A 13,475-nucleotide genomic window follows, 5' to 3' on the forward strand; every position below is an offset into this window, starting at 1 on the left:
AGATGACAGGATCTTGGGAATCGCTAAAATAATTTTATAAACACGATCTCAATGCATAATCATAATTATGGTAAATTGCTTATTTTAAATTTTAACTGTGAAGATTTTTGCCTCACCCAAGGTGTTTGGTGATTTCAAAGACTTAACTTTAATATTTTAAAGTTTCTTTGTTTTTTTTTCTATCTTGTTTCCCTTAAAACTATGCCGCATTTAGTTTAGAGTAAATTTAAGATGATTTACGTACTTATTGCCATCATATTTACCTATAACATAGTTTAATGGTTTCTTTTAGCGGTATCTTCTTTAGCGATCCCAATGTCATCTATTTGTTAGAATAATTTCTTTGCCGCGATTTTAGTAAGAAAGAGAAGAAATTTGTCTGCTTTGCATTCCCAATTTGTAGGATTCATTTGTCTTGAAGATTTTTGGATAATAGCCTATTACAAAAACAGGACTTATCTTTGCTTGGTTAAACTAGACTAATTGAATGCTTATTTTGGTTTGCCTATGCCTTGTTTCTTCTATTGATATAAAAGTTTTGGGAATTTTTTTGGATAGAAAAAAGGGGACTAATTTGTTAGGCTTATTGAAAGATCAATATTCCATTCAATCTGTCATTTAGCCCAACACAGTGAAAAAATTTGTCACAATTGAATGCCTCTCTTACACTTGTATGTTATGTAGGATAGGCCTAAAGTACCAACTGCTGGCCTGTAAAAGTACATTGAAGGTTTTTAAAACCTATTTTTTTTTTAGAGTGGAGTAGGCCTAGGCAAAATGGTAAATTTTTACCAAATCATATTATTGACTTACAAATAAAGTGAATATACCATTTGATGCCTTTTTTATGGTGATTACGAATATAATAATCATTTCTGTCGGAAATGAATTTTAGCCCCCCCCCCCTATATGTGTCAATTCAGGATATATATTTGCACATTTGGGGGTGGGGGTTAGGTTAGGGGGAATTCATTTCTGACAAAAATGATTATTATAGGCCTATTCATAGTCAGCATAAAAAAAGGCATCAAATGGATTATTCACTTTAGTTGTTACTCAATAATATTATTTGGTAAAAAATTACCAGCAAAATTGCAGAATAGCCTAACAGCTCTCCAGAACATGGGCTTAGGGAAGGGGGGGGGCAGCGGCCCCCCCCCTAGTACATCAAATTTATGATAGATATTAGTGAAACTTTTTTTATGTTGGAATTTTTTGTTGGATGTTACCTAGTAGATGGTTAAAAAAGCTGGAAATAAACAGAAATTTCCAAATATTGTTTGCAATATCAACATTTACATTTTGATCTTCAATATTGATTTTCGGTCCAATATATATAAAGGAGACTGGCCCACAATTGGCTGATTTTGACTTGTTTAATTCTCCATGAATTGATTCAAGCAATAAGAAGTTGCTGAGCATATTAAAGCAAAAGTAACTCATTCAATACCATCCTTGAAAAAGACAATTAGAAATACTCCACCATTTTTCCACCTGGATGCCTCTCTATCCAAGTGGTCAAGAGTGCCAAACCTTGGCCATCCCAGCACTGGTTCAGTCGTCTCTGCCCTACATTTGGCCACCAGACAAAAGAAAAAGAAAGTGACCATGGGAACATTAAAGCTTGTTTTTCAGCTATAAAATTAAGAAAGAATATGGTCAGCATAAAAAACTACAAAATGAATTTCATTAAGGTTTAAAAAAAATAAAGAGTATTAATTTCAAATTATACATTGACTGATCAACACCAAGAGTAGGTGAAGATGAAGTGAAAAGGTGACATTGGGTAATGAAAAGATTGATCAGGTGGGCAGCTTCACTTACCTTAGTAGTATTATTAGTAAAGATGATGGGAGCAGTGAAGATGTTAAAAGTAGAATAGCCAAGGCTTAGGGTGTTTTTTCATAGTAAAAAAAAGTTTGGAAGAATAGGGAGACAAGTTTGAAAACTAAGATTAGAAAATTAGAATCTACAACGATGACATGGGTCAAATATTGCTTTGAAGTATGGACAATCCAAAAAGCAGATGAAGATTTGCTAGATGTTTTCCAGAGGAACTGCCTACGGATTGTCCTGGGTACCCAGATGACTGACCATATTTCAAACAATAGGCTATACGAGAAATGTGGTTCAATACAGCTTTCTAGGTCTATAATGAAAGAAAGGTTGAGGTGGTTAGGGCATGTTGTGCAGATGAAGGATGACAACTGCTAAAGATTGTTCTTTTTGGCCAACCATCTAGGGCTAAACGGAAAGCAGGTTGTCCCCATCTGGGGTGAGAGGACGTCATAAAGAATGATTTAAAGGAAATGGGAACTTCATGGGCGGGTGTAAAAAGGGAGGCTTTGAATAGATTGGGGTGGAGGAGGAGCGTGCGTATCTGTGTTGGCCTCAGGCGGCTTGGTGCTGTGATGAGTTGTTAGTAGTAGTAGTAGTAGAAATAACACAGTTTTGGGTATTAAGCTTGCCTTCAACCTTTAAATATGCTGTTTACACAGCTTTTACAAGCATAGCCAACTTTTGGACACCTTGGTAAGGCATGCCAAATTTACCCTGGGTATTTTGGCCGAACATGGGAGTTCACTATCCCACAGGATGAAAAAATACTAACAGCAAACTGGTGAAGATGGCACATCTCAGAAGCTGCCAAAAACAGGCAAATAATATGAGAATACAATGTGAGTTTACAATGCAAGTTTTCCAGTATTTGTAATTAGGCATAGACTTATAGACAAAATTGAACAAAATTCCAGAGTTAATCACCATAAAACCTGATCCGATCTGAAATTTTTGGTAAAAGTATTAATTAAGGTCAGACTTTTTAAAAAAATACACTGCAATCTGTCAGAGTGTTTATAATCCACAAGAAGCCCCATAGGTTTTTGTATTGAAACTGTTTGCTTTGGCTAGATGTGGGCCAGTCTCCCCTATACCAATTTTAATATTTAATTTTGTCCAACTGTAAACTTTTGAGTTGAATTCTTAGAAGAAGCTGTTATCTAACCATAATGTGATTTGTGTCAAATTGCTTTTGTGGTGTTTATGTTTTCTGGAAATTGGAAGTAGGATAGTGGGTCTCTTATGTTATACTGTTGCAGGAAAAGTAGAACATGGAAAATGTTAAAGGCTGAGTTTTAGTGAAATATAGAATGACTTATTTCTAAAGACCTATATTCAAAGGACCTTGGGAAGTATTAGTAAGATCCATCCCCCCGCCATCACAGAAGGGGTTGCCCCCCCCCTACACAAGATGCTGCCTACGCCCATGCTCCAGAAGTGCTCATTTTATACTTTTTTTGCAGTTCATACTATTGACTTACAAATAAAGTGAACATAGCCTACCACTCTATGTCTTTTTTATGCTCTTTATGAATACAATAAAGTTGTTTCAAATTCAAATTTACCCACTCCACCCCCACCCCGCTAATGTGCAAATAGATAAAATTCTACTTTAGCTAGCCTACTTTTGGCTATGTTGGAAAGAGGTTAGGTTAAGAAAATGAAACTTTCAGGGATGGGTCTACTGGCTAAAGTATGTCCTCGGAAGATATTTTGAAATAGACCTATCTCCACTCCTTCTCCCTCTAGAGGGTCCTGAAATTTGCCTACATGACCTAGGCTAGGCTATTTAAATTTTGACAAAACAATGTTTTACTTTAATTTTCAGTTATCAGTTTCTTTTTGTCTGGCTTTAGTTCTGAAAATGCAATTCCTTTCATTTGAGTAGGATTTTAAGCTACATTAATACTTTTTTTTCAAAATTTAGGAAGTGTATTTACATATCTTTAAAACCTTATAAATTGGGATTGAGCAAAGTTGTCAAGCTGAAAACAATTGTGTTGTACTTAATTTAAGCAGAAGATCTATTTTGCAAGGTGGTTTCACCTTTTATAACATGCAGATTTTTAAAGGTCATCAAAGGTCAGGACCCTTTAGAGGGAGAAGGAGTGGAGATACGTAGTTCAAAACTTTCCCAGGACATTTTTTGGCATTTCATTTTCTTAACCTAATCCCTTTCCAAGATAGCCGAAAGTAGCTAAAGTAGAATTTTACTGTGCAAATATATACCCTGAATTGGAATATACTATGAGTTGTCAATGGCAAAGTTTCAAATTGCAAAATTCAATGCTATTTTTGTTGACAGCATTAAAAAAACATGAAATGGTAGGAAAACGTTTTATATTTGAGTTGCCTAATAAATGAGGTTTGAATTGTTATAAATAAGTATTTTTGGAATATATCACTCTTGAACAACTTATGGTAAATTTCTAAGTTGCACAATAATTTAGCTAGGATGAAAGTGAAAACATCATTTGATGCCTTTTTTTTACTCTTTCATAATTCAATAGTCACTTATGTTGCAAATTGCATCTTCAGCCCTTAAAAGGGCCCCAAAGGTATTTCATTTTTGTAACCACACAAAGAAGTTATCAGCACTAGTTAAGTTATTAAAAGTGGCTAAAAACATATCACTAGTTTATAAATAAGTTGTTCAACAGTAACATATTCCAAAATTACATATTTATAAGAATTCAAATCTCATTTATTAGGCAACTCAAATATAAACCATTTTCTTACTGTTTCAAGTTTTTCAAGTGCCATTAACAAAAATAGCACTGAATGCTGCAATTTGAAACTTTGCTGTCAACAATTCTGGGTATATTTTTGCACATTAGGGGTTGGTGGGGGGGAGTAAATTTCATGGTAAATTTGCAGTGAGCCATATAATCTAGCTAGGATGAAAGTGAAAACATAATTTGATGCTTTTTTCTGCTTTTTTATAATTCTTATTAAATACCTTTGGGTCCTTTTAAGGGCTCAATATACAATTTGCAACAGAAGCAATTATTGAATTATGAAAGAGCATAAAAAAGGGTATCAAACGAAGTTTTCACTTTCATCCTAGCTAAATTATAGTGCCACCTACAAATTTACCCAACTTGTTTATAAACTAGTGATATTTTTTTAATGACTGTTCAATAACTTAATTAGTGTTGATAACTTCTTTGTGCAGTTACAATTCAGGGTATGTATTTGCACATTAGGGGGGGGGTGTAGTGATTATATACATTAGGGGGGGGGGCTGGTGAATGGAAGTGATTATTATATTTGTAAAGAGCATAAAAAAAGGCATTGAGTGGTCTGTTCACTTTATTTGTAAGTCAATAATATGAACTGTAAAAAATTTACCCTTTTTTTGCTTAAAGTTGCATTTGTGGCAATTAACTCCCAACCCTCTGATTGTCCCATATTTAGCCTAGTCCTAGACTCAGGGGTGCAGTTATAGGGGGACTCCCTCAGTCCCTCCCCAACATTCCAAGGTGTTGGCACCCAGCATTGACACCTTGGAATTTATCTTATGTTTTAGTTTAATTTAGCTGATATATCAACATTTGTTGGAACACTGGATGATTTTATCAGCACATTCTTTATATCTCCCCCCCCCCCACCAACTCAAAACTCAAGCTAGGGCCAGTCTAATTTAGGATCATTACTGGTCATAAGGAAATATGTTAAGAAAACAATTCTTACTTCAAAATTTGCAAAATTACCCTAGTTAACATATTATCCAATGGGAGCACCTTAATCCTCTCTATTTTCCTTGATTTTCTAATTTTACAATCATATTTTTAAATGTCTTGTCATTTCCCAAAGTATTGAAAACTGTTTTGGAACAAAAAGCCAAGAGTCATCTAGCTAATCAAGTCTAACATAATCTAAATTTATTAAAATTAGTCTATTTATCTTTTTTTGCTAGATGGTAATGAAACTTCCCTATATAGAATAATTGAAAAATGCAATCAAATATGTTTATTTTTCACGAATTTTGTTAAAAAAAAATTGTACAACAGTGAAAATAGCAATGATAAAGGTGCTCCCCCTGGAAAATATGTCAACTAGGATTATTATGATGTAAGAGTTGTTTTTGGTACTTGTTTAGTATCCAGTAAACATGCAATAAGTGAAGTTTGGTTAATGCTAATGAAATTAAACAAAGTATGATAAAATATAATGATTCAGGAACAAATTTGGGCTATATATTTGCACATTAGGGGGGGGGGGTAAAGCATAGCATATATGAGATATGTAACCTAACCTAGGTACCTTTTTTTGCCCCTTCAACCCCCAAAAAAAAAAAAAGTTTAAATCTTTGTCACAGAGTGAGCAATACCTCACTAGGCAGCAAAAACCTGTTTTTCATATAGTATCTTTAAGATTTTCATGTGGTCTTTCTTGAATGTTTACTGGATACTAAACAAGCACCTTGTTTTCTTAACATGTCTCCTTATGACCAGTACTGGTCCTAAATTTATACCTAATACATTGGTTTTGTGTTCTTTCTGTTTTTTTTATCTATTGTGAATGTTTTGCTGTATATATTCAAGATATCTGCTTTAGCCTCAGTGATTAGGCTATGTTAAATATAAAATAAAAATACTATTTAAAATAAGTTAAAAATGTGAATAAGAATAGAAAGAAGATACATAATCTTATTGATGTAAATAATCTATAAAACAAGTATTTCATTGACTTAGTTGTATTCTTTTTTTTTCTTTTTTTTTGCCTATATATTCTATGGCTATACATGGCTATTCATGTTTGTGTTTAATCACAAACATGAATTTAACCATAAAAAGGACATAAAATTAGCAATCTAAAATTGTCTTTCTTTCTTTTTAGCATGTCTCCTTTTGGAGAGCTTTTATTCAGAAAATTCACCAGGGACAAAAAAAAACATTGGATAAAAAAAGAAACACACCACGCTAGCCTAGAGGAATAGTTGAATCAGATAGAGCAATATAGCCTAGTCCTATATAAGATAGCATATCATTAGATTCTCTATTCAATGCTCTTTCAAAATATGAAATAACACCATAGGAGAAGGGCTCTTGGTCAGTGAAAATAGTGTACTGGCTAATCATATTAGTCCCAAACTATTCACCAGGGCATTTCTTGTCAACTGATGATTTGAATGACTCAGTACTGGTAAAAGAGATTGTATCCTCATTTAGCAAGCTCCATATACTCACCACCTGATTAGAACAGATTTTGCTATGCAACCTTGAGTTGACATGCTTCTTGAGAATTTTTTGATCATGTCATCTTGTTTTTGAAGAATCATCTGTTTGGAGGAAAAGCAGCTTGAATGCCATAATTATACCCCTGCTCTTTTGGCTTCAAGCTAATTTAGGTAAATTCAATTTTTCAAGCTGAGGGGGGTAAGGGATGTTATAGAGACCTCTGATGTATTTAATTGTACACCTCTGAACAGATTCTAGAGTTTTTTTTTGTCTGATTTATTGATTGGGTTGGTAATGCACATGCCAAACTCTAGCTTAGGCTGGATTAAACCTTTAAGAACTTGGATACACCTGAGGGGGAATGACTACTGGAAGTTCTCATGTAAGTTAAACTTTAATGCTTTGTAAACTAATAGACTCAGGTCTTGTTCAGCATGAAAATAGGTTGCCTTGTTCTGTCCACTGACTCCATTGAGTACTTGAGTTTTGTTTTTTTTTTTTCTAAGGGGACTGCTTTGTATTTTTGTATATTGAATTCCAGCTTCCAAGTCCTTGCCCAGCAATTAAATGAGTCCAAGCCTGCTTGAATAATTTCTGTTTTATATGGACTTTTGGATGAACAAATTACTTTTGAATCATCTGCATGAATGCTTATTTTATTTTTGTTGTTAGGTGCATCATAAATGAAAATATTGAATAAAGTTTGGCTCAGGACTGTTCATTGAGGCAATCCACTTATCACTGCCATATACATTTGAAAGAAAGGTTACCCATTTTCCCTTAAAACTTTTACTACTTATTTTCTAAGCATTGACAGTACATAGAATAACATTTCACAATGAGGAGTTCTCAAAAAATTGACATTTCCATTGCTCAGAGTAAAATATGTGTTGCAAGTTTAGCATATAGCAAGAACCAGGCCAAAAAATATTTGGTGAAACCAAAAATTTGAATTTTTTTTTATTTCTTGAACTGTTACTTCAATATTTGTTTTAGAGTTTTAGAGCTGTTTATTGTCATATCTGTTATTATAGTGAAAAAGATGTGGAATACATATTCTCTTCACCATACGTCATCTGGGAATATTCTACAAAGCAAACCTGTTGTTCAAAATGAGCAGCCAAAGACCTTTGGAATGACTTCAGCAATTAGCCTAGCTGGACCAAAGCCATTTGATATACAGAAAACCACAGAGCTTGAAGAAACACTCAAAACCCATGGGTGTTTTGAGTCAGATGATGAAATGAAGCATAGGCTTGAAGTTCTTTCTAAGCTAAATGATCTGGTCAAAGATTGGATTAGAGACTTGTCAGAAAATCTTAAAAAGCTTCCTGCATCAGTAGTAGAGAATGTTGGTGGAAAAATTCATACCTTTGGATCCTACAGGTAAGATTTCCACCTAACATACTACTGTATTGCTATGGCTATAAATCTTCATATGACATTTGTTTTAAATGTCTCTCTCGAAATTTTGAGGAAAAAAGGAGCATGGAAGGGGGGCTAGTTGCCCTACAATCTTTTTGGTCAATAAAAAGGGCACTTTCTGTTCAAACAAAGAAATACAAAATTCCAGATTTTGGGGTAAAAAGTGGAATGGGAGGGGGCCTAGTTGCCCTCCAAGTTTTTTGGTCACTTAAGAAGGGCACTAGACCTTTTCATTTCCGTTAGAATAAGCTTCCTCCCAAAGTTCTGGGCCCACTGGTTCAATATGATTGCCCCTTAAAAAACTACAAAAGAACACACATCTATGATCTTTCTTCTCAAAATTTGACAATTTTGCAGATAGGAGCTTAAAACATCTACAGTTGGGTTCTCTGGTATGCTGAATCTGATGGCGAGATTTTTATTAAGATTCTGTGACTTTTAGGGGGGTTTCCCCCTTTTTTGAAAACCATGCAAATTTTGGCAGGCTTATAGCCTTTGATAGGTAATATTAAACTTAATGAAACTTATATATTAGAAATCAGCATAAAAATCTGATTCTCTTGATATATCTATTCAATAAAAATTCCGTTTTCTAGAGTTTTGGTTACTATTGAGCCAGGTCACTCCTTACCTACAGTTTGTTACAACGAACTGTTTGAAAACGTGACTTTTCAGGAAAAAATGTGCAACTGAGTCACGTTACTTCCTTTGCAACTGGGAAGCTCAATATATATATTATTGGTACTTTTAAATCGATTGGCCATCTCAGAATTTTTAATCATTAGTACCCTGGTTCTCCATGGGGCAGAAATGTATTTGGCATCACAAAATGGCAGAAAACACAACTTTCTTGTGGTGTTATCTTTTTGGTCACCTTAGAAGGGCTCTCTCAATCTTCTAGGACCCTCAGTTTGATATGATCCCCCCCTGGGAAAAAACGCACATCTGTGATCTGTCCTATGGGGAAAAATCTAAAGTTCCAAGTTTTTGTAGATAGGAGCATGAAAAGTCAAGTAGGGTTCTCTAATATTCTGAATCTAATGGTTTGGTTTTCACTGAGGTGGCTTACCTTTATGTTTTCCAAATTTATCGAAAAACGCACATATTTTCAGAGGCTTGTAGCACTTGGATGTTTAATATTAAAGTTGGTATATTTGGAATCAGCACAAAAAGCCAATCTTTTTGATGCATTAGTTGTTATCCAAATTCATTTCTTTTAAGAGTTTTGGTTACTACTGGCCTGAGTTCCTCATTTTCACAGTTAATTACCACACACCATTTGATTCTACACCATATGTTCTGCATATATTTTGGAATACAGGTAGAATATTCCAGAATCCTTTCTTTTCTTTATTCTTTTCATTTGTCTTAATTTCCCTTTGACTGCTCAATTTTACATGTGGGGGGGGGGAGAATTGAACGGGGGAGGGAGTATGCCACACCCAGCTATTTTAATCCCGCTGCTTAGTTTGCTCATCATATACATAACACGCGAAAGAGTTACTCATAGGGGATGAATTTAGGACAAGGAAACGCGTTTTTTGTCATCTTGACCCCTTCCCCTCACCTATCTCTCTCCTCTGTCTAATGTTTAAACCTTTTTGTCCCTGTAATTAGACCCCGGCGCCGCGCCGATGAGGGAAGACCGGCGGCGGAGGGGCCTAAAACAGCAGCGGTGGCGCGCCACCGGTAAGATGTCGGCAGTGTGCCGCCGGCATGATCACTGTTGACCAAAAACATTAATGTTTTCATCATCTTTCTCAAATCACCGCTTAATTTTACGAATTTACTTTCTCTTCTCATTGCCAGTACACTTTCATGGGATACTCTACCTAGTAGCTGCTGGTAACAACCAAACTTTCATATTCTTGTGAATCTCACATCTCCCTTCACACTCCCCTTTGTATTTTTTTAAAGTAGCCATATAATGTTCTATAATATCCGTCTCTGCTTTAAATAAAAAAAAAAATAATTAGCTTTTTGGCATCCATGCTTTCAATATAAAATTAAAGATATTATCATTTAAATACAATACTTCCCCCCCCCCTCCTCTGGACACCACCTTGATAGGATTCCGTCTCTGCTTTAATTTAAAAAAAAAATAATTAACTTTTTGGCATCCCTGTGTTAAAAAATAAATAAATTTGAGATATTATCATTCAAATATAATACCGTCTCTACTTTAAATAAAAAAAAAATAATTAACTTATTGGCATCCCTGCTTTCCAAAAAAATATAGGTATTATCATTTAAATATGATCCCCCCCTCCTCTGGATACCACAATGATAGGATACCGTCTCTCCTTTATATTAAAAAAAAGTAACTTTTTGGCATCCCTGCTTTCAGAAAAAAAAAATCGATATAAACCACACGACCACATGAGGAAGAAAAGCTCCGACTTTGCTGTTGACGCAATAAAGAATTGCCGCAAAATTAATTCAAAGTCAGCCGAACGCCGCCTCTGCCGGCGGTGGCACGCCGACAGCGTAGTGACACATTTACGGGGGTCGACCGGGCCTCTCGTTGGCGGCGTTCGGTCGATCCGCCAGCGCGGCGCCGGGGTCTACCTGTAATGTTGTAAATACCATAGAAGTTTATGTATATACTCAAGAAATAACCTTTATATTTATATTCTTGTATTTCAGGCTTGGTGTGCATAATAAGGGTGCAGATATAGATGCACTATGTATTGCACCTAGACATATGGATAGGTCAGACTATTTTACCTCATTTTTTGAGCTGTTGAAAGAGCAGTCGGAAGTAACTGAGCTCCGAGCTGTTGAAGAAGCGTTTGTCCCTGTCATCAAAATGAAATTTAGTGGTATTGAAATTGATATGCTCTTTGCTAGGCTTGCATTGAAGGAAATACCTGAGGATTTGGTAGGTTTTCATTTTCCTTTTTTTTTTGTATATTTGAATACTGTGCTGGAAATAAAAAGGGGGGGGGGTCTGACGTGTTTCCTTAGAATGAGTTATTATGTACGTAATCGAGAAAATATCCAAGGGGAGGGGGGGGGGTTGTAATTCTGCTTTGTACAAGCAAATTTGTTGGGTCTGCCCAAGGATCTAAATTGATTCTTTTATTAATTAAAATATGTTTTTGACAAAGTGAAGCTTATTTTAAGTTATAATTGAAAGGGTCATTTTGTTTTGTTAAAACTAATACAGATGACTCCACTTTCCTAGAACTGAATAGTCCAGCAATGAGTTTAAAACTCTCAAGTGATTGGTTTGATCGTCATCTTATCTTAATATTTCACTTATTTAAAGCTATTCAATCTCTTTGTTTTTGTCAAAAATCCTCCTCCGAATCTTTAAGGTACTTTACAGATTGGACTACTTCTATTAGGATACTTCTAGGTACTAATTAGGGCTTATGGGCTTTACAGTAAAGACTATTTAGCCCCATTTGTATTTCTGTTTTAAAGTGAAATATTACACTTTGACTGTTTACTGCAGTTTATTTGTCTTGTAGTAAACTTTTGGATCCTAGGCATAGGACTATCAAGTTGAAGATCTTGAGTTTAATACTCTTTGCGCAGATATGGTTAACCAGGCTTTTAGTTGAAGGCGGTAGTTTGAGGCAGTTTTTTAACAACTGCCAAAGGCAGTTTATTCTGGCAGTTTTTTTTCAAGTGTATCCTATGGTGGTGCCATCACTTTACATTTAAAAAGACAATCATCAGCTCTTTTATTCTGAACGGCTGAATTAAGGATTTAGTAAGAGGAAGCTTGTAAATCAAAACATTTGAGGCGGCGCTGATTCTAACATCTGTTTTGGAATGGATTTAAGTTTGATTTATTATTTTTTGCAAGGGCCTCAGACAATTTTCTATTGAGAAACATTTTTCAATGGGATGGGTCTCCCAAATGGCTGGCGAACATTGGGGGAACTTTTGTAATTCTGTATCCACAATGGTTAGCCTTAATGCCTGAGTGGCTGTTAACATATTGGAGATAAACATTTGTTCCGATAGAAGTAAGAGCATTTGAAAGTGTTAAACCCAGAAACTATCCATGTAACTTATATTGTGAGGCCGAATCTGGGAGCTCAAAGATTGTCATAGGGTCTGAATAAACTGTAAGGCTCCGGATTTTAGAACTTGGTAATAAATTATGTAAAACATTATGTAAACATGGCTGAATCTAGGGAGGGAAGACAGGCTACTGATGAAACGTTATCCATTTTTGAACTTTCTAAATAACAGAGATATGGATTTATGTGCAATTTAATCAAATTCAACAAACAAAATTCTGCACTTATTTGAGGGGGTAAATTCTCTTGTACATTTTGAAAAATGGATATTCTTTAGAGTCTCCATCGAAGTCAAAGTGTCCATTATATTGTGTGTTAGTATACGGTAGGCTTATATCCCATAGGAACAGTGAGAGTAGAATGCTACTCATGACTACACCTTGTGGAAGGTTTTTGTTATAGGAGTATTTGTGGGAAGTAGTAGCACCAATCTGACAATGAAAGATCCATTTTCAATATAAGATTTGATAAAAAGATTATTACTATGAGCAGATGCAAGAAACTGAGTCCAAGCTTAGACCACAAAGGCCTAGCCTATTGCTTCTACACCCAAAAAAAAATGTTGGGCCACTAAGCCATTGGGCTATGGGTGTACCCTTGGGCCTGGCATTTTGAAATTGGGCTTGTCTTTTTTTTCCTTTGTAAAAAAAGACTCCTTGGTAGTGTCAAGGTGTCCATCATTGATTTTTTTTCCATCCTGAGAACCCCACCTAGCAACTTTAAACCTGCTTGGATGGGCAGTATTCATCCATAAAAATAGATGGGGTTAACCACCATTCCCCAGTGATCAAGAGAAAGCGTCACTTGGTTCTCAGAATGGTTGCTAGCAAGAAAACTTTTTTTCCTCCCTTTGAATTGTTCCTATTTGGATTTTTTGTCATGCTATGGATGATGCTTCAACTATCCAGGGGGATGACCCCCTCCCTGAGTATGATTCTGGCAGCCATCATCTGCTTTAATTCTTTTAATCTCTGCAGTATATTCTGCAAAA

The 13,475-nt window shown here is 35.2% G+C and overlaps 1 protein-coding gene across 4 annotated transcripts in view; it reads left to right on the top strand.

The window, feature by feature from the left end:
• Positions 1–380: 380 nt before the first annotated feature.
• LOC148942180 (poly(A) polymerase type 3-like) overlaps positions 381–13,475 on the top strand; it is a 65,468-nt gene continuing 52,373 nt past the window's right edge. For all 4 annotated transcript variants that reach the window (XR_016143184.1, XR_016143185.1, XM_089103398.1 and 1 more), the window contains exons 1-3: positions 381–399; positions 8,057–8,408; positions 11,094–11,328. Coding sequence is in view for 2 of the 4 variants with exons in the window: in XM_089103398.1 (XP_088959524.1) it covers positions 8,065–8,408; positions 11,094–11,328 (579 nt within the window). In the remaining 2 variants the exon portion in view is untranslated. The remainder of the gene's footprint in view (positions 400–8,056; positions 8,409–11,093; positions 11,329–13,475) is intronic.

Source organism: Artemia sp. Qi Xiang Cuo, chromosome 17 (genome assembly GCF_049724085.1).
Source record: "Artemia sp. Qi Xiang Cuo chromosome 17, ASM4972408v1, whole genome shotgun sequence".
NCBI classification, from domain to species: domain Eukaryota; kingdom Metazoa; phylum Arthropoda; class Branchiopoda; order Anostraca; family Artemiidae; genus Artemia; species Artemia sp. Qi Xiang Cuo.